This window comes from Canis lupus, chromosome 2, assembly GCF_011100685.1.
Source record: "Canis lupus familiaris isolate Mischka breed German Shepherd chromosome 2, alternate assembly UU_Cfam_GSD_1.0, whole genome shotgun sequence".
Classification (NCBI taxonomy): domain Eukaryota; kingdom Metazoa; phylum Chordata; class Mammalia; order Carnivora; family Canidae; genus Canis; species Canis lupus.
In genome coordinates this window covers 61,519,664-61,541,703 of record NC_049223.1, presented here as the reverse complement: position 1 = coordinate 61,541,703, position 22,040 = coordinate 61,519,664, and the positions used below count along the sequence as shown (strand labels likewise).

General features: G+C 42.6%; 2 protein-coding genes across 8 annotated transcripts in view; one reads left to right on the top strand and one right to left on the bottom strand.

Moving 5' to 3' along the window:
* Nucleotides 1-9,397, top strand: part of RBL2 (RB transcriptional corepressor like 2) — a 51,399-nt gene extending 42,002 nt beyond the window's left edge. The window contains exon 22 of one of the 2 annotated variants that reach the window (XM_038531039.1): nucleotides 7,908-9,397. In XM_038531039.1, coding sequence (XP_038386967.1) covers nucleotides 7,908-8,078 — 171 coding nt within the window. In that variant the 3' untranslated portion in view covers nucleotides 8,079-9,397. The remainder of the gene's footprint in view (nucleotides 1-7,907) is intronic. The other variant, XM_038531040.1, reaches the window with a different exon arrangement.
* A 43-nt stretch (nucleotides 9,398-9,440) lies between these two features.
* On the bottom strand, nucleotides 9,441-20,375 carry AKTIP (AKT interacting protein). 6 transcript variants are annotated; one of them, XM_038531044.1, is made up of 10 exons: nucleotides 20,239-20,375; nucleotides 16,183-16,292; nucleotides 14,585-14,790; nucleotides 12,465-12,529; nucleotides 12,276-12,376; nucleotides 11,686-11,774; nucleotides 11,512-11,610; nucleotides 11,312-11,419; nucleotides 10,414-10,474; nucleotides 9,441-10,251 (listed from the first exon to the last, which is right to left on the bottom strand). In XM_038531044.1, exons 2-10 carry the CDS (start codon nucleotides 16,222-16,224, stop codon nucleotides 10,141-10,143), a joined length of 882 nt encoding a protein of 293 aa, XP_038386972.1. In that variant the 5' UTR covers nucleotides 16,225-16,292; nucleotides 20,239-20,375; the 3' UTR covers nucleotides 9,441-10,140. The 6 variants fall into 6 exon arrangements, with proteins under 6 accessions (XP_038386972.1, XP_038386971.1, XP_038386969.1 ...); XM_038531043.1 differs by lacking the exon at nucleotides 20,239-20,375 and adding an exon at nucleotides 19,123-19,276; XM_038531041.1 differs by lacking the exon at nucleotides 20,239-20,375 and adding an exon at nucleotides 18,928-19,057.
* Nucleotides 20,376-22,040: the final 1,665 nt, after the last annotated feature.

The window sequence follows — 22,040 nt, the reverse complement described above, 5'->3', positions numbered from 1 at the left end:
TCCCAACCCCAGAATTGGGGTTGTTAGGAAATGCTCCGTACTCACATGAGTGATGGGAACTACCAGGGAAAAGTGAAAAAAATAAGGGTTAGGGGGAGAACTTTATGGCTGGAAACAAAAGAATTTAGATTGATTTATTCATTCCTTTTCTTATTTGTGCATTTACAGTTTAAACTGATTATGGAGTGTTTCTACAGAGATAGGTAGTATCTCTGCCCTTTGGATTCTTTGTCTAAGGGGAGAAATGGACATTTTGTACCGTGTAGTGTGACAGCCCTATTTAGTAGATTTGTGTAGCAGCATCTGCCTCCATCTCTGTTGAGAAGGAAAGCTTGAATCAGGCCTTAATGGTATAAAAGTTAGCAAGATGCTAAGGTGTGGAAGGAAGGGGTATCCAGGAAGCACCAGGAAAGGAAAGAAAACAATGTCCTTGAGGCAATAAGGGTAGATCACTGGGCATCATGTGCTGTGTTTAGGAGTACACTTCAATCCTAAAGCCCATTCATGGTACTTGTATTCATAAAGATGGCTTAGATAGAAACACACACACAAAATGGCCTAGACTATTGCAAGAAAAAAAAAAAGTCAGTATCATGAGGAAAGGGAAGATGGGGAAGGTACTGTTCTAGAATGAAGAGGACTAGAGACAGGACACCTAAATGCAGTGCATGATCTTTGATTGGATCCTAAATAGAAGAGGACAGCTATCAACGATATTTTGGGAACAAGTGGGAAAATTTAATGTGGACTTCAGCGTTAAATTTTATTTTTAAATTTCTGTTAAATTCCTTTGGTATTGATGATAGTACTGGCTTATGTTTCAGAAGTGCATTGTCCCAGTATGAGCAACTTACTTTCAAATGGTTCAACTAAAAAAGAAATTATAGAGAGAAAACAAATGTGATAAAATGTTAATTACTGATAATTGGGTGTTCACTGTACTATTTTTCTAACTTTTCTTTTAAAATAAAAAGTTGGAGAAAACAAGAAAGCAAAACTTAGAAAACAGAAAACCTTTTCCATATTTCTGTTACAGTAGCATCAGAAGGTGTCACATGCCTTGGAGTAAATTTATCCCTTGTAGAGACCTCAGTTAGCCTTAATAACAAAGACATACTGATATTTCTGAATAGGAAGACCAAATACTTAAGAAACAGTTTCCTCCAACCACCACATAAGTGTGATCTAATTCCAATGATGTGGCTAGTGGGATTGTGAAGGTCGGAAACATAAGTCAACAATAGCCCCCAAATCAACTGGAGGACATGACTGACAATTCCTCTAATATAGGCACAGCTCGGAGATATTGCAGGTTCAGGTCCAGACTACCATAGAAAAGCCAGTCAAATGAAGTTTCTGACTTGCCAGTGCATATAAAAGTTATATTTATACTATACTGTAGTCATTGTATCTTTTTTTAAAAAATGTTCATACCATAATTTAGAAATATGCTATCTGAACTTTCAATGAATCATAATCAATAACAATTATAATAATGAAAAAGTCTGAAATATTGTGGGAATTACCAAAATTTGATACAAAGATCCAAAGTTGCAAATCCTGCTGGAAAATGTCACTGATACACTTGCTTGACACAGGGTTGCCACAAAATACACATTATTTGTGAAGCACAATAAAGCAAAGTATGCCTGTGGTTAGATATTCACCCTATAACCAAATGAATACTCAATTCAGTAATACAAGTCAGAATATTCAGTGCAAAAGAAGGCCGAAAAAGGAGGAAAAAGAAAAAATACATGGGAAAATAGCAAACAAATAGCAATTAAATGTAAGTGGTCTAAATACATCAATTAAAAGGCAGAAACTATAAGACTGGACAAAATAGCAAGACCCAACTAAGTAGCCCACTTTAAAGTAAAAGGACAATAACTTAGATATCCCATTAACTGAAGAATAAATGCGTGTCCACATAGTTGAGTATTACTCCAACCAAAAGGAAGTAGTGACACATGCTATACCATGGGTGGACTTGAAAACATTATGCCACGTGAAAGCAGTCACAAAAGGGTAATTATTATATGATGCCATTTATATGAAATGTCCAGGACAGGCAAATTTATAGAAGCAGATTAGTGATTGCCTCGGTCTGGGAGGAATGGAGGGTTTCTGTTAATGGGCATATGTGGTAATGAATTGCACAAATGAATTACATGATTGAATGTGGTAATGATTGCACAACTCTAGGAACGTACTGAAAGCCATGGATTTGTATACTTCAAGTGGTTGAATTGTATAATATGTGACCTATATCCCAATAAAGTGTTTTGTTTTAAAAAGTAAAAGGATGGAAAAAAGTTATATATACTCTACCAACAGTAATTAATGTTGCCACTCCAGCTTTCATATCATTAATAAGAATATTATCACTGATAAAGAAGGTTATTTCCCAGTTACAGGACATAAAATCCTAAATAGAAAAAATAAATTTATCATCAAGAGATTTCAGCATAATTGATAGAACAAGTGAACAGAAGATAAACCGTGAGGATATTCGAGATGTGAACAACCATACTGGCTAATTAACATTTATAAAACACTCCAACAACAGCATCAGGTGCACAGGTAACATTTACCAAGATAGACCACATCGAGGTCCATAAAATAAGTCTCAGGAAATTTTAAAGGGTTCAGATAATGTATTTTCTCTTACCACAACAGAATCAAATCAGAAATCAGTAAGAGATACCTAGAAAACCCCCAAATATTTGCAAACTAAATTGCATATTTCTATGAGTCAAAGAAGAAAAGAAATTGTAAAGTATTTTGAACTAAATGAAAATGAAAATTTGACATACCGAAATTTGTGGGATGCAGCAAAAGCAATGCTAAAGGAGGGAAATTTATAGACCTAAAATACTTATATATATGAGAAAAGAAGAAAGATCTCCAACTAGTGATCTAAAATTTCACCCTAAGCAACTAGAAAAAACGCAGGAACCCATGAAACAGACAACTTAATATACAGAAAATTAAGGCCATTAAAAACCCGGGTGGTTTTTTTTTTTTTTAAGATTAAAAAAATGATACGTCTCTGCACAGATTAGGATTAAAAAAGAAATAATCACTAATATCAGAAGTGAGAGCTATTGGTACAGGTCCTACAGTTATTAAGACTATAATGAACGTTAAAAAAACAACTTTTTGCCAATAAATGTAATAATGCAGATGAAATGGATCAATTCCTTGAAAGACATACACTTCTAAAATACCCTCAACAAGTAGTCTCAGTGGTCCTATATCTCTTAAATGAACTGGATTTGTAATTTAAAAACCTCCTCTCAGAGAAAACTATAGGACCACATGGCTTCAATGGTAAATTCTAACAAATATTTAAGGAAGATACAGTTGACCCTTGAACAACATGGGGCTTAGGACACTATGCCCCATGTAGTCAAGTATCTATGTGCAACTTTGACTCCACCCAAACTTAATTATTAATAGCCTACTGTTGACTGGAAACCTTACCAAGAACACAAACACCTAACACATATTTGCATATATACTATATTCTTACAGTAAAGTAAATGAAAATATTAACATCAGAAGGAAAATACAGTACTCTGCTAAAAAAAAACCCCAAGTATAAATGGACCCATTCGAACGTTCAAACCCAACATGTTCAATGGTCAACTGTCATGCCAGTTTTATACAAACGCTTCTAAAAGGTGAAGGTGATAAATCATCTCAGTGGTTGCAGAAAAACCATTTGGCAAATACAACATTCATTCACAATAAAACCTCTTGGAATTTCCTCAATCTGATAAAGTCTGCATACCAAAATTATCTGACAGTATACTTGGAGAAAAGGCATATAGTCTTCTACTATTAAGATCTGAAACAAGGCAAGGATATCTGCTCTCACCATTCCTCTTCAACTAACTATAGGCTTTCACATATATAATAAGGCAAGATAAAGAAGGCATACAGACTGAAAAGGAAATAAAACCATCACCATTCACATAATTTTCTCTATAGAAAAACCACACAATCTAAAAAATGTTAGTGAAACTAATAAGATTAGCAAGGTTATATGACTAATGTACAAAAATCAAATTTATTTCTATATAGCAGCAAGTAATGAGAAGTAAAAATTTTCTAAAGCACTACAACATTAAATACTTCAGGAGGTGCCTGGGTGGCTCAGTCAGTAGGCATCCAGCTCTTGATCTCAGCTCTGGTCTTGATCTCAGGGTTGTGAGTTCCAGCCCCATATTGGGCTCCACACTAGGTGTGGAGCCTACTTAAAACAATTTAGTGATAAGTCTTGACAAAAGACGTACAAGACTCCTATCCTGAGACCTACACAACAGTGGTGAAGGAAAAACTAAGAAAATGGAGAAATACCATGTTCATGAATTGGATGACATTTTCAAGATCTCCGTTTTCTTCCAATTGATCTGTAAGTTCAACCCAATTCCTGACAAAATCCCAGAATTATTTGTGCAGGTTAACAAACTGGTTCCAAAGTGTATATGAAAATGCAAAAGGAACTAAAATAATTAAAACAATTTTGAAAAAATTGGAAGATACCCTATCTGACTTTAATACTTAACTGTAAAGCTATGGTAATCAAGACAATGTGGTATTGATGAAAGGACACACAAATAAAAAAAAAAAAAAAAAACCCAGAAACAGACCACATATACACGGTCAACTGATTGTCAACAAAGGTGCAAAAGTAATTTAGTGGAGAAAGGACAGCCTTTTCAACAGACAGTGCTGAACAACTAGGTAACTATATACAAAAATAATAGTAAACTTGCACCCATACTCTGCACCACATATCAAAATGAATCAAAACAGACCATGGACCTAAATGTGTAAAACTATGAAACTTATAGGAGAAACCATAGGGGAACAAAATCTTTGTGAACATGATTTACACAAAGATTTCTTAGATAACATCATCAAAAGCACAATCCATAAAAGACTGATAAATGGGACTTCATCAAAATTAAGAATTCCTGCTCTTTAAAAGAAAAAACAAGCCACAAAGTGGGAAGAAATTTTACAGACCTCTCATCTGATAAAGGATTTATTTCTGCAACATATATAGGATTTATCAAAATGCAAAAGGAAAACCAACCAAATTGAAAATTAGGCAAAAGATTTGAACACGCTTCATCCGTTACATGCCTATTAGAATGGCTAAAATCTAAAACATAACGGTAACAAATTCTGGCAATGATGTGGAGCAGTTGGAAGTTTTCATATATTCCTGGTGAGAATGTAAAATGATACAGCATGGCTCTAACACCTGGAAAATAATTTTGGCATTTTCTTATAAACGTACCCTTACCATATAACCAGAAATTTCACTTCTAGGTGTTCACCCAAGGTTCATACAAAAACGTGTACACGAACTGAAGTTTAGGACTATTCGTAATTGCCAAAAAGTAGAAAATAACCCAAATGTCCTTCAGCTGGCTAATGGATAAGCAGATTTGTGGTACACCTGGATAATGGGCAACTACAAACTGGTAACACCCAGCAACACAGAGGAACCTCGAATGCACTTGTGCCTAAGTGAAACACACTAGATTTGGTAGGCCACTTACGATAGGGTTTTACTTCTATGAAACTCTGGAAAAGGCAAAACTATAGGGACAAGCACATCAGTGCTTGTTGTGGGGAAAGGCAGGGGGTAGCATTTTAACTAGAAATGTGAGGATTTTTTGGAATGAAGCAGCTGTTCATTATAGTGGTAGTTATATGACTGGGTTTGTTAAAACATGCACAAGTGTACACTTACAAAGGTGAATTTTACTTAGGTGAATCTTTAAAAAAATGACAATTTGTGCAAAAAAAAAAAAAAGTTATGCAAGATTGAAAGCCATGCTCTAGACGCTTAATCTATCACCACCTGGAAAGGTTTCAAAAAAAAAAAAAAATTCTAGCACAGAATTGAGAATTTCTCTAATTAGACTTGGTTGAAGAAACATTTGTCACCATGACTTCATAGATGATAGCTGAGATCACAAGTTCCTTGAGTCTAGAACCAACCTGTAATAGCCTAACATTTATGCTACCATGAATAAAGAATTATAGAATACCATGCAAAGTAATTAACAGGATTGGGGATCATTAGTGATACTTGTCAGGGAAGTTTCAGTGGATTGGCACAGCCTGTTGAATATTATAACATTGCTTGTAGTATTAAACAACTGGGAGGAAAGAATACATCAGTAGGGGATTAAAGTATGATAGACATAGAATATCATATAGCAGTTAAAGAGATGTGCATATATGATATGGGAAGATCTAAGATGCAATGTCGATTAAACAAATATTCCAAACACATAAAATTTTCCATTTTTTTTTAAATAGTCCAACATGGCACTTGAACTCACAACCCTAAGATTAAGGCCTGAACTGGGATCAGGAGTCAGACCCTTAACTGAATGAGCTACCCAGGCACCCCTGCCATTTCAAATTTTTTTGAACCCATTTAATACACAATATTAGATTTCTAGGGAGTGCATTCATAGATAGCAGAGACTATATGTAGCCTGATCTGTTCAGTGAGTGAAAGATAACAGTAGGTGCTGGGTGACAGACTGGATGAGGACAAGAAATCGCAGCACATTCTGTATGAATGTTTTTGGATTAAGTTATTTGTGTTTAAAATATGTACATATTACATATGTAATATGTACATAAATATGTACATATTGTGTAAATAAATTGTGATGTGTAAGATTGTGTATTATATATAATGTCATTAACACACTGATGTTATATATAACTGATGTATATATTAATGTATGGTATATATTAATATGCTATGTATATTATACAGCTATACTGTACATTTCATATAATGATATATACATTATATACAAGTAACATACAATTATCAATATAAGGGATATTCAAGTAAATAGACTAGAGATTAGAAAATGTAAGAAAGAAGAGAAAATCAAAGAAAAGCTTTCTTAAGGTGGTTAAGATTTGAGAAGGTGCGTATGTAATAAAAGAATACCAGTGATTTTATTTAAAACCTCAGAAAATTTATTTTAAAATGAAGAATAAAATATGTCTAGAATTAGCTTTAAGACAATCTGGTGAAAGGGAAATGAAGGAGGGTATAGATAAAGTAAGACTGGCCAAAACTGGTGCAGTGGGGTAGTAATCATGAGAGGATTCATGATTCTCTTCTCCCTACTTTCCTGTTTGAGATGTCCTGTATAAACACAGATGAATATGCTGAGTTTATTTTCCATAAGGAGGCATGGATAAGGAAGAGGCATGTAAAAAAACAAAACAAAACAAAAAACTGTAACCAACTAACTACCAGAAAATACTGTGGCAACTGACTTTTGGGGCTTTGGAGAAACTTAATGCTGAAGGCACTATATATATATATATGTATATTCTTCCAAGGATGAAATATAACTAGTGCTTCCTAGATCACACTAATTACCTACAATGGATGCCTTAGGGAATTAAGGAATCAAATTCCAGTTGAGAACTGCTAAAATATGAGTAACACTAGACTGAAAAAGGCATAATACTGTGTAAAATCACACTTTTTTAAAAAAGGAAAATGGAGACATATGGAATTGACTCAGTATGGCACAGCAAGGTGATGCTCCTTATCTACTGTAAAAAAAAGTCACAAATTTGCGAACTCTTATTTTTAGAAAAGTATACATCAGAATCACCCCTGGACCTGTTAAAAAATAGAAATACTCTGCCCTCCAACCCAGATAGTCATCAGCGTCGGCCAGCTGAAAAGTGAAATTGAAGAATATATAATTTAGTAGGTCTTGTCTTACAAAGATGTTCAAACTCTTCAAAGTGAATTCTTAACTCATTTGAGGTTCTTAATACTGAACTCTGCATATTAGCATTACTGTTTTGTATCTATTTTCCTCCCACTCTAGAGACTGAGAGAAATTAATAGTATGATACGGACAGGAGAAACTCCAACCAAAAAGAGAGGGATTCTTTTGGAAGATGGAAGCGAATCCCCTGCAAAAAGAATTTGCCCAGAAAATCATTCTGCCTTATTACGCCGTCTCCAAGACGTAGCTAATGACCGAGGTTCTCACTGAGGTTAGTCTGTTGTACTGAAACGGTCTTTTCACAAACTCTGTTCAGCAGCACCATTTAATGCATGCTAGATTATGGGGCTCTTTTCCTAATCTTCCAGTATCCTTAGGATAGCTCTACTCATCCCAACTGCCTTTTTCCTACCACTCAGTGCTCGCCATCAAGGCTACTTAGAATCCAAACAGGGATTTTTTTTTAACTCTTCAGCAATGCTTTTCTAAGTATTACAGGGAACAGAGCGTGCTCAAATACATGTGTAAGAGGTCTCTGTTGATGTGCTCCAGCAGAGGGACTGTATTTCCGTTCATTCCTACCTGTTTTGTGGTCAGCTTCTCATGAAAAGCAAAACAAAAACTTAGGTGTTTGTCACAAAACACTTGGTAGGAGTAGGAGGTTTTTGCATTCCTGAAACAGAACAAGGGAGAAAGCCCAGATTCGGAGCTCCTAGATTATTGTCCCAGGCCTCCCATTCCCTTTATGGAATCCTTCCCTCTCCCTGTTAGGTGTGGTACAGTGTGGTAAGTGCTGGATTGTTTGGTGTGGTACAGTGTGGTAAGTGCTGGATTGTTTGGTGTGCAATGTGTGAGTGAACTTGTATAAGAAGTGGCACTTTAGGGCTGTAAAAAGCATGATTTTGTAACCCAGATTTTGCTGTATATTTGCGATGGCACTTTCTACAATGTGAACTTTATGAAGTACAAAACTTCCAGGCTAAACATGCAATATCATCTTTGATGCTTTTGTACTTTTTTTTAAACTGTTTAAGCCCCAGTAGCCACCTTTGGGCATGTGTTTTAAATTCTCCAGGTTTTTGTTGTTAATAGGGATCAGTTGGCTAAGTAAAGATTTTAAATCAAGTTGAATTAAGGGAATATGAAAAATTATGACCTCCTCTTTAGGAGGTAGTTATCTGAAAGACACGTGTCTATTAAGGTGATAAATTTATCTTTGGGTGTGTTCTTGGCAGTTTAAAAAATAGATTGGAGAATTTAGGTTTTTATTAGTACATAGTACCATTTATAAAAATTAGAAATGTTATTTAACAGCTATTGAATTATCTATATATACCTTTATTAATCACTATTGTTCCAGCAGTTTTAAAGTTGAACAAATAATCTTATTAGGGAGAAAATTCAATTGTAAATTGAATCAGTATAAACCAAGTTACTGGGTAACTTCATATTGCTCTGAAAGAAATATGGAACTTACACTGTTCAGTTAGAATAGTGGTGCAAAAATATTTATAAAACCTCTCAAGATACTGCTACTGTAATTTTATATGAAAATAAGTGTATTTTTCAATAAAGCATTTATAAATTAATCTTTGTTTAGTTATACTGAGAAAGGGGTTTTGGTTTCCTGTATAAATGACAAAGAACAATCATTTATTGGTTTATTTTGTTTCTACAAAACACATTAGTCATTCATCATTTAAATATCTGACTTCATTAGAAACCGTTTAACACTTTCTCCCTCCTGCCATAAAAATACAGTAATTTGCTTTCGGGGAAAAAAAAACAACTATGAACAAGTGTTCTGGTTTCCTCTGACTCACCTAATGTGTACCTCAGTGATTGACAGGAGTCCGTAAATCAGTAAGACAGTAGGCTGAAGACTGGGGTGCAGATGACCTCCCCCTTACAAGTGCTTATGAGCTACGGAACCTCCCCCCGTCTACCTCCCCTCTCCACGTCCTAATGTATATACAACTGAAACCACGGACGTGAAAGTCATTAGATAGTGCCGAGCTCTATCTACTCTATTAGTGTAAATGAATGTAACTTACCTTTAGCATTATATGCAGAAAAATACTTAAGCCTCGAGGTCCCCAATAATTTGGAGTACTGAACTAGATAACCACCCTAAAGACACTTCTGACAGAAGTAATGCGTTACTTAAAGAGAGGTTTCCAAAACTTGCTGTTAGAACCTAAGCACACACGGACACACGATACCAGTCCTCGTTCGCACGGTTTTACTCTTCCGGCAGTCCTTTGCCCTCGGTCAGCTCTAACTAGGCCCGAGTCCGGCAGGAAAGTGCACGGTGCACCAGATTCACCAGCGCTTAAGTTGCTACTGTTTTTTCTTCTTTACTGAAAGGTTGTACTGAACCAGGCTTTACCCATGACAGGCCAGCAACGTGAACACTTTTATTGTGCTGTTCTTCAGGCTTCTTCTAGGTATAATCAAAAACAGACATTAAAAATAGGGCTGATGGAGACTTTGGTGCTGTACAGACTCATTTCCCAAAAAGTTATGTGTACATAATGAGTAGTCTCTGAAGAAGACATTTCAGAAAGGAGACAGTTAATGGTTTCAAAAATGGTTATGTACTTACTTTCTGAGTCAGCATCTTCTCTCTGGCTTCATCATGTACAGAAGGATTCCATGGAGAAAAGCTTAAGGAAGAGAAAAATATTTAAAAATCTGCTTTGGCTTACTAAATTTGTATAACATTCATTTCTGAATACTTAAGCCAATTCCCTAACAAAACTTAACAAGGAACAATAATCAGTTGTCAACATGTAAGTTTTAGACATTAATCTAGATGATTCTCTCACAGGGCAACTATTCCTTATAGAACGCTTACGTGGGTCAGCTCATTTCAGCCTCACAACCATCCCTGAAGTACTGTTATTTACAGATGAAGAAAGTATGGCAGTAAAATTAAGTAATTGTTCTGGGTCACTCAAGTCAGTCAGCACAAAAGCCAACCAGTCTATCTGCAGAGCCCAGGCTCTTAACCACTGTACTTAACCAGCCTCCCAGCAATATGTGCTGCCAGAGAGCTAAATCACCAATTCCTCAGGTCTCAACAATCATTTGGATGCTTCCAAGATTAAATATCATAGTGCTGAAGAAACACACCATTCATCCTAGTCACCCTATTCAGTTTCTCTCCTTCCCCCAATCTGATTGACAGTGGGGCTATGGCAGTTTAAGAGGGGCTCCAGCTAAAACTGCCAGCTGAACAGAAAAGTCTGGACATTTGAACATGCATATTACAAGGATCCTTAGGAAATCAAAGTGACTAAATAGCTTGCTATTGGCACAGTATGCCAGTAGATGTCAAGCTTTCTGCCCAAGAGATTTCAGAAAGCGAGCTGCCAACAAATGATAAAGGTTGCAGGCTAACAGATGATACCCTTTCCTTTTAAATCCCCATTCTAAGACCACCTGGAAAATGGAAGTACAGGACAGCAAAGTGCGGTTAATCTAGATCATGTACCACTTACCTAATTGCATAGGGGTCTTCTATTTTAGGTTGGTCAAACAAACGAGCAGTGCACATCTTAACACTGTCAACCACTTTACTTTTAAAAAGCTGAACATCTTTTTCATACCTGTGTTAAAAGTTTAAATCAAAAAGTTACCAAGATCATCTCCTTAGCTTCGTTTGCAAATTTATCTAAAAGAACAAAGCAGAGTAACCTACAGGACTGCAGCCTCTGGGTTTAGGGGGCTTGCTGTATCAATCTTGTAAAAAACCCTCCTTGCATACATTAAAACTTGCCAAATGTGATTATGGTTCCGCCTAAAGAGAAACAACGTAGGATTATTGAAGCATCCTGCTGAGGTAGATCACCAAAGTAAACACTTATTGACTCACCTCCATTTTGCAAATGCTCTCTTCACATCCAGTTCACCTGAGGTGGGATCCACTAGCGGGTGAAAGACAGGAATATCAAACACCAAGCGCTGTATTTAAAGAGAGACGTGTCCTTTAATGGAAGCAAGGAGCTTATTAGACCCATACAGATAGTTGCAAAGGCAGCTTCAGGACAAGGCAGTCATGGTATTTTAAGTCAAAGAGCTGCTTCAAGAGGAATACTTAACAACTTCTGCCATTTTCCTGTAAAATGAAATTTTGCATCCAGGGGGTGGAATGGGGGGTGGGAGTCACTCTTTGCTCTGCTGCAGCACAGCGGTTGCCATGCACACAGTCAGTGCCGTAGGACAGCTTCCAGCCTCTCTCACACACCATGAGCAGAGAAACAAGGAAAACTAATGGCAGAGGCGGGTGTGGCAAAAGATGCAACAAAGGACAAAAATCCCCTTCAAAGATGACTGAGTAGACAAAACATTTTGAGAAACTGAAATTGTAAAATCATGAGCTCAAGAAAAGAGCCGAGAAATCTTTCAAGTCCTTTAAGCCCTCCTCGGACCCAACGAATGAAGCCAGACCTGACTTTTACTTACTGGGCAGTCACCATCTGGGTAGTTATCAGGGATGTAAACTGTAAACTTAAATACACCATCTTGATAGAGACCATGCCGTATGAATATTACTCCAAACCACACTGTAGGAAAAAAATCAAAAACAGTTAAGGCCCAAGATGGTGTCAGAGAAACCAAGTATACTATAAATTAAGAGCAAATCCTTCTTACTTAATGCAGAGCGGTAGGATGGCTGCACATAGACACCTGGCAGCTTCTGCTTCACAACCAGGGTACTAAAACAGAAACAGAATAATGAAATTGTATGGATGTAAATGACATACAGATCACACAACCCTACGTTCATGTTTGGAGAGAAGGAACAGTCCCTCGAGGGGCAACTGACAACTAACATACAAGCCAAGTCATCACCATCTCACCTGGCCCAGGCTCCTGCCCATTTCCCAGCTTTACAAATCCAGCTCACAGAGAAATAGGAGCTAGAGAGGGGCCCAGACAAATTCAAGCCAAGCAGGGATACACAAAGAATCAAGTTTTCCTCCCAGAAATCAACTTTCCCAAAACATCACCTTGGAAACCATCTAGTAGCTGATTCTGAACAATGCAACCTGATCTAGTTCTGGACATTAAATTTTAGGGAAACGAGTGTACAATTTTTATTTTTGTGACTGGACAACAGATTTCACCCACACATTCAAAAACCACCTGTGAAAGCACAATTTTAGGTAACAAGAATAAAAAGTCCACAGAATTGCCATCACTTAGATGTCATTTTAAGTGTGAATACCAGTCCACATGGCCGAGGGCCGTGTTTAGATTTGCGATAATCTTAGTGAAGGCAGGAAGGCTCTGCATGGGGTGCTCCCCCTAGGTTCTCCACCTCCCCCCCTCCAAAGTGACACCATGACTCAGGCACCTGAACTCTGAACCTGACACCTGAACTCATGAACCTGACACCTGAACTCTGTGGGCCCTGCAGCAAGAAAAGTGCATGGAAAAAGGGGGCATTGGCTCTTCTGGGACCTGGTCACCATGAGCGGAAAGGAATACGGCTGAGACCAGATCTTAAACAATGTCGACCCTGGGCCTTACAACACGTTTAACCTGCCAAGCCTGAATTTTACTGAGAAATAACTTGTTGAACCTTAGTTGACTGTTTTCATTACCTGTTTACCATCACACTCATTTTTAATCCTCTTTAAAAGCAGTTATCCTGTTTTTAAGTCACTAAAATTCAGCATGTCAACAGCAGTATGGCTGGCTGGCAGATGTGTCTACTACAGTAAGGCCGTTCTGTGCTCTAATACAGACAGCAGATTTACGGCCACAATAGAAGCCTGTCCAACTCGCTGCCCAGCCTCAGGCACAAGGCCTCCATTATAAAGCCAAAGGGACCACTGCCACCAAGTCACACACACTGCCAACTGTGCCGGGGCCTCAGACCCTCTGACCATTACGATGCGAGTACAGCGAGGGAAGGCTCCAGAAGGCTATACAAAGACATTTAAAAACGACAGCAATGAAGAATTCTCCACAACTCGGTCCTAGTAACAAGCGCTCCAGGCTGACATTGCGCCCCTGTGGTGGGCTGGGTGCGGTCAGGGGGCCCCCAGCACTCTGGGGCAGTGCCCCCTGCCTCCTGCTACAGATTTGTGTGACTTCGGTCTGACTTCCAGCTTCCAGGATTAGCCCTGCCCTTACCTGCCTGGAGCCCCAATCTTTGTGACTTCCCTATAACTGCCTACTTCTTCTGCCTCTATGGGTCACACAGCAGGAGTCCAGTCCTCTTTGTAATGACAGGTCTTCAAGTACATGAAGGCAGCTTTAAGAAGTACCTGCTACGTTGTCACTTCTCTGGGTCTACTGTTCCAGTCCCTACAGTCTGGCTTCCTGACCTTTGCCAACAGGGACTCTTTCCCTGGTCTTCCAGGATGCGTCTCATGAGATACTTAACACAGTGGAACACAAGCCTCCAGCTGGGTCTGACCCCAGAACCAACAGATTGCTGTCCTCTCACTGTCCTGGTGTCCACAACCACCCCTTTGGGAAGGGATGTCCTCACCTCATATACAGGCACACCAAAATTAAGTCACTCAGTTCCTGACCCATTTTAGATGCTTCACAAATCTCAGTATCCTCCTCTTGCTCTCCAAAATAGACATGGAGATGCAAGCCCATGTCTGCCTTCAGATCTTACCTGATACTGGAGGGGGATGCATTTGAGCCTTAAGACCGAATGATACCAGCCATATACGGAGTGTACCAGAGTAGATTTCATTTTTCACCTTCAAAGGTGAGTTAAAATTTAACAAGATAGTTCAAGCACTTACAATTCTGCAAGAAGCGAGTATTCCAGGTAGAAGGGTCCATAAGAAGCATGTGCGCCATTTGTTGACTGTGCTGCTGGGGCAGGGGATGTAGGCTTAGTTATGGGCAAAGCGTTTTTGGGAATACAAGGCAGCTGTTTCTTTGGAGCGGCACGTGGAGGGCTGGTTATCACATCCCCTGTTAATGCCTTCTCTTCACCTTCAGATCGCTATTCAAGATGAAGTTGTGAGAACATTTGTTAGCGTGATTCTTAAATGACAAGAGTACATGTGATGTACTCTTACCCTTGACCTAAAAGCTGGAATGACTCTTTCACAAGGACATTCTAGCACCATGATCAAGATGACTAAAAAGTCCTCTGAGCAGGCAGGCCATTAGTAAAAGAACAAAGCTGAAGGAAGACTAAAGCAATAAAAAAATTTTTAAAGCTACATCCTATAAAAACAGTAACACCAATATGAACAGGATGTACAGAGCAAGAAACGGTTTCTTCTGGTGACCCCAAAAAGAGGGCAAGGGGTTACTTAGAAATTAGACAACTGTACGAGATGAGAAGAGTCCACTGGCTCTTAGGTCCTGTAGAAGGTCAGGTGTGAAGCAGCTTAAAACAAACAGTAGAGGTGACAGATACTAGTCACCACCTGGCGTGAGCACCTCACTTAGAAACAACGAACAAAGCTATGCTCTCACTTGCGCTGCTCTGGTCTTGTCCCTGATGATCTACATCTGGGCTATCCCCAGCAGACTGTCAGCCTTAGTCAAAGACAGAGGTCCACATGAGTCAGAGATTAAGCCACCATCTCAAGAGACACTTCTCTGGCTCAAGTACAACCAAAGCCCAAATTAGCCACATTAAGAATCAATATTATATGGATAGAAAAGATGATGATTCCTGGGGCTGGTCTCCTAGAGGTGGAATTATGGGTTATAGTCCTTCTCTTTTGTCTGCATTAAGCTTTCCTACAATGTAGTTTTTGCGATTTTAAAATAGACATTTTGTTTGGAAAAATTAAACTGGTGCCCTCAAGTCTGAGGTGACCACATTGGACTGGTCTTTCTCAAAGCTGCTCTGATTGTGGAACCTTACAGAATAGTAAAAAGACTACTACAATAATGTGTCACAAATTTCATCATGTGTAAATACCCTAAATCAAGATAATCTTAGAATTGTGATTTCCAGAATGATTTCTACTTGAGATGCGATCTTAGTCTCAGAAACTGTCTTTCAGCAGCAAAGTATTTCTCAAGAGTAAAACCTATGGGTGCCTGGCTGGCTTTATTGGAAGAACATATGACTCTTGATCTCAAGAGTTGTGAGTTCGAACCCCATGTTGGGTGTAGAGATTACTAAAAAAATAATAATAAACTTAAGAAAAAAAATCCTAAGGAAAGCCAGCTTGATTTAATTCACATTTCAAAAATGTGTGAGGGCATGTTCCTGCTTGGCCCACATGAAAACAACACTGGTTTTCAGACCCAGAGTAATGTACAAAAACATACAAAATTATTGTTAAGGTTATAGGCAACCTCAGTATAAATTACTTTGACCTCTACCTTGACTCAAATGGATTTCCTCGCTAAATTTATCAACTATACCTACTTTGCGGACAGAGCTTGCAGACATGCTCCAGAAAGGGTTCATAACGTGGACTCCAAAAAAATTCAGTGGTCTGTGTCATCAAACTCTTCTGTCCTCAGAAGTCACTTTACCTAAAAATGAGATGAAAAATCACAGAAATATAGCAACACCAACAGTTAAGATTTCCAAAATAGTTGAGAAATAAATCTAACATTCTACAGAGAAATTCAGCATAACGTTGTATAATACATAGTGATGAAAATTAGGGGGAAAAGATATCTTCAAAAAGTTTCCTTCATTACCCCCTCTCTCTTCTGACTCCAGTTTCTTTCCCACCTTTAAACGCCTACAGGAATCTGTGTACCGAGTCCCTGGCCAGGATTCATAATATTCAGTGACACAGTTATTAAGCTTTGGTGCCAGAAATACAGAAGACATGGGTGGACTACACCAGTTGCTACTAGCATCTATAGTAGGCATTTGACTATAGGAAAGCCAGGTGCAGGGTGCGCTGTACCCGCATATGCAAAAGGCCTGTCACTGTGTAGAGTTATGGGAATTAAAGAGCCAAGGGGACTGATTAGCATCTTAAATGAGTTAAGTAGGGGATCCCTGGGTGGCTCAGTGGTTTAGCACCTGCCTTAGGCCCAGCGCTGATCCTGGAGTCCCCGGATCGAGTCCCACATCGGGCTCCTTGCATGGAGCCTGCTTCTCCCTCTGCCTGTGTCTCTGCCTCTCTCTCCCTTTGTGTCTCTCATTAATAAATAAATAAAATCTTTTAAAAAAGAGTTAAGTACAAAATTATTCTCCCCAGCAACTCGGAGCCAAAGACATAACAGAGAAGGTAGAGCAGAGAAGACAGAGAGCACCAACTGGGTCCTGGCAGGATCATCCCTGAGAAATGGTCTTTTTATGTCTGTTTAATGTGTGGAAACCGTAGGATTAGATGACGAAGGAATTGCCAAGCAGTACATACAAATGCAACAGAGGCATGCAGAGACATTTCACAAACAAAATCTCCCAGCACAGTGTCAAGGAGTGGACAAGAAAGTATGCCTCAAAGGTCATAAAGTCACTGGGTCATTTACTAAAAATACAGAGGAAGAGGCAGACAAAAAGCAGCAGGCCAGGCTCTAAGAACAGCAACTTCTCTGCTCTGGTGATTTTCCCCAGGCTCGGTTCTGTGTAAAGCAGAGCTCCTCTCAGTTCCTACCTGCACCAATCAAAAAGCTGAAGGTTAAAAGGGTCAAAAGTTAGCAAAATTCTACTAAATTCATAAGGAGCAAATCACTAGAGAATTCTGTACCAAATGTCCCTGAGAGCAAAAATTTGTTTAATGACAAGCCTATGATGTCCGCAGGTGGATACCAACTCTCACATACCAGGATGATGCCAATTACTGCTGTTTTCCTTTCCACAACCTAATGCCACCCAGTAATTAAAGGAATGAGGATCCTGGTTCTTCCACTAACCTGTGGCCTTACACTCAAACAGCAACTTATTGCTGAGAGCTCTCCACATGTCTGCCTTTAAAGGTGTCTAGGGCACAGATGTGAATGGTTGGGACATCAAAGATGTGTGAGGGCATGTTCTGACCTAGAGTACTTCTAGGACCCATCTGACTTAAAGGGGACCTCGTCCCATTAGGACACAGTGCTCACCACCATGTAAATTTACTGGAGTGACGCATTCACCTATATGGTCCCTTTCAAGTCTAACACGTAGTGAGTCTGTGACTCTGCATTTAGGAATCAAAACTTGGGGGAAAAGAAAAATAAAAACTTGCCCCCCAGTTCCTTCTGTCTTTAAGCAGGAGGTATTTTCTACTGCTGCCCTATGTTTCCAACCGCGAGAAACTGCAGCACCCTTTTAGAGAATACACCATTTATGAGATGTCTAGTCTACCGACGCGGCCCAGCATTTTCCAACAGAACTGACATAGATGGAAGGAAGCGTAGAACACAATTTGAGAATTTCTGCTGGTTCGGCCCTGGCCATACAAACCAAACAGGATGGTCTCCCCTTACGTCATACAGCTGAGCAATCAGTGTCTTGGGCCGTGCGAACGATCTGAACGCGACATGAGCCAAAACTCCAGAAGGGTGCTGCTTTCCTACGCGCCACGGTCCCTAAATAGGCACTAACTTAATACATCACCCCAAACGCTTTAAATTCCACGCTAAAAGGAGACCGAGCAAGGCCCTGAGCAAGGGCGAAAAAGCACTGGCCCTGGCCCGGCTCGCTGTGGACAGCCGGGACCCGCACCCTCGCCCGGGGCGGAAATCCATCTCCGCACACGCACGGAATCCGGACAAACCTGTCTCGAGGTGGTGCAAGGCAGGGGCCACGGCCCAGCCTCGCAGCCGGCTCAAGGCCGGCCCCGGGCCCGCGAGCCCCTCCGGTGGAGAGCTGAAGGCCTCGGGGCTCGGGGACACCCCCCCAACTCCGGGCGCAGGACGGAGGCGTGGAGGGCGGGCCGCGGACCGGGCGAGCCGGTCGGACCCGCCTCCCTTCTTCGGGCGGCCGGGCCCAGCACCTGGACAGCCCCCAGCACCGGCCCGGGGCCCGCGGCCGCCGGCGCAGCAGGTGCCAGCAAACGCGGACAGGTGCCCGGCCCCGCCCCCATGTCCCAGCGCGGCCGCCGTCGCTCGGGAGTCGGGAGCGCCGGGCAGCGCAGACAAACACAGGGCCGAAGGCGCTAGCGGCCCGGCTTTAAGGACTCCACGGCCCTCCCGTCCCTCCCAGCCGGCCGGCAGCGCACCTCACCTCGGCGCTTTCAACGCGGAGCTCCGGGCTGCCGAGCGCCGTCGCGGCCCCACAGCATCTCTGGCCGCAGCGCCAGCCCGGCCCCCGCCTGCTCCCTGCCCCGCCCTGCTCTCGGGGTCGGGCCCCGCCCCCTGCCCCACGCCCCTGGGCCCGGACGCTTCCGCCCAGCCTCCCGGCGCCAAGTGGCTCCCATACCTGTCCGTCAAGGACGTTCTTCCGGGGGCGTTGGGACGACCGCACTGCTCCCTGCCAATCAAATCGGCTCCGCTCGGGTGGGGCAGCCCTTGGCCCTCCCCTTATGTAACAGCGCCCGGAGTGAACTGTCAGTCACGGAAGTCTCGGCCCCCGGGGGGGGAGGGAACAAACAAACAAGCCCCTGGACGTAATTGGTCACGGCATCCGCCAGTCATCACAGAGCCCCGCCCACGGGCTTGTGCGTGGCCGCCGCGGCCATTTAGGGAGGCGGTGCCGGCGGGTTTCCCAAGGCCGGGGCAGGGCGGGGCCGCGGCCCCCGAGAGCGCGACCTGCCGGCGGGCGGGCCAGCGGTGTGCGCGCTCCGCTCCGGGGAGGGGCGCCGCGACCGCCGACCGCCGTCCGCCGTCCGCCCGGGGTCCGGTCAGGTCCGGGGAGCCTACGGGACCGTCTTATGTAACGTGGAGAAACGCGGCGTAACGCGGCGTCCCGGCCCCGGGATGGGGGCGCCCCGTCAGCTCGGCCGTCGCGCTGCCACAGGGGCGTCTAGACCTGCCGGCGGGGGAACGTGCGGAACCCGCCCCGCGGCGGCGCTCGGGTCGCCGGTCTTCCCGCGGGTGCTCGAGGCCCCGACGCCCCGACCCTCCGGTGCCCCGCCCCGAGGAGCCTTTGAAGTCGGGAGAGCGAGCCCCGGGGACGGCGGCAGCGGACTCGGTCAGCCCCGGGCGGGCCCCGGAGCCCGCGCGCTCCCGTCCAGGCCGCGCGGAGTCGGCGCTCAGCGACGTGGGCCCATCGGGGCGGGGGCGGGGGCGGGGGCGGGGGCGGGGGCAGCAGGAAATCCTTGCCTCCGGCCCGGGCCCCCCCAGCCTTGGGTGCCGGCTCGTCCTCTCCCTGACTTTCTCTGCGGTCCCCTCCGGTCGGCGAGCCCATTCCTGCCTTCCCGCCCACGACAGCCCTGGAGGCCGGAGACGGTGGGGCCCCCGGGGCGGCGCGTGCTGAGACCCGACTGCCCCCGCCGGGCAGGCCCTGGGGCTGGGACGCGGGCACACCCAGTGCAGCAGTGCCTAGCCGTAAAAGGATCCCTTTCTTCCAGGGGTCTTGTCCAAAGAGCAAGAATACCTTTCCCAGAAGCTCTCCGGAAGCATGGCCCAAGGCCCAGTGACCGGAGGTGAGTCACTGGGTGTCCGTCCACAACTACACGAGCCAAGGGCAAGTGGAACAGCGAGGCTGCCGTGACGGGCCAAAGCCAATCAGGATTGACCCTGGATCTCCGGACTTTAGGGAGGGCGGTGACATAATCAGATTTGCATTTTGAAAAGGCCACCAAAACAGGAGAACCGCTGGGAAACCACTGCAGTCGCTGAGCCGGAGACTGCTGTAGGAAGGTAATGGTGGATGCATTGCAGGGAGGTTTAGGAGGTGGCATGGACAGGACTGGGCCATCGTTAAGACATGGGGGCTAGGGACACGGAGACACAGGGGGCGTCATGGATGATGGCTAGATTTTTGGCCTGAGCTACTGGATGGATGGTGAGAACATTCACTGAGATGAGTGACGGTAAACCATGCTGTTTATGAGAAGGCGGGAAATGGGAGAGTTCTATTTCTGATAGAACATGTTCGGGGTGTTTCTGTGAGTACTGTTGCTTATGCACCTGATATCCGCATCCTCTTCTTCATTGCTGACAGGGCCCCAGTGTTTGTTGAGGAGTCCAACCCTTCAACCAATGGCATGACCGCGTCCAGCAGCATCTGCCCCAGGCTGGGGTCACTTGCATTATTTTAGTTCCTCTGAGGTATGATGCTCCCTCCCCGACCCCACCCCGCCGCAAGGTGGGGCCTTTGAACTTGGTTGTTCCCTTGACCTGGAACCTTTTTTCTCCCCTACACAGATGTCAGCTGAAACATCACTTCCTTGGGGCAATTTTCCACTTATTTGGGAGAGGACTTATTAGTGTCTGTCTCCCACACGGATACTGTAAGCTCCACAAGGCCAGGACCATGTGTTTCTCTCTTTGTGGTCACCCCAACAGGCAATCCAATGCCCAGATGTAGTAGGTATGCAAGAAGTATTTGACGAATGAGGGACAGAAACAACTAAAGTAAATTTAAAACACCTACCAACCTGTACGCCCCCAGATCTGCAGCAGGAACGTAGTTCATTATGAAAATGAAGATGATTGACTCCAAAGGAAATGAGGCAGCCTCAAGGCACCGTTTCTTTAAGACTGAAATAGGTACTCTTCAACATGGTGCTGGGAACACTGGATGGCTACATGTAAAAGAATAACACTGGATCACTTTCACACCATACACAAAAACAAACTCAGAATAGATTAAAGAATTAAATGTGAGACCTGAAACCATACAAATCCTAGAAGAGAGCACAAGCAGTGATTTCTCTAACATTAGCCATAGCAGCATTTTTCAAGATATGTCTGCTAAAGCAAGGGAAACAAAAACATATAGAAATTATTGGGACATCATCAAAATAAAAAGCTTTGGCACAGTGACGGAGACAACAAAACTGAAAGACAACCTATGGAGTGGGAAAAGATTTCTGCAAATGACATAGCCACTCACGAACTTCTAAAACTCAACACCCAAAATCCAAATAATCCAATTTAAAAATGAGCAGAAGACATGAAGAAACATACCTCCAAAGAAGACATACAGATGACCAACAGACACATGAAAAGATGCTCATCATCAGGAAAATGCAAATCAACCACAATGAGATACCACCTCACACCTGTCAGGATGGCTAAAATCAACAACACAAGAAACCACAAGTGTTGACGAGGAAGTAGAAAAAAAAAAAAACCCTCTTGCTCTGTTGGTGGGAATGCAAACTGGTGCGGCCATAGTGGAAAACAGTATGGAGGTTCCTCAAAAAATTAAAAATAGGGATCCCTGGGTGG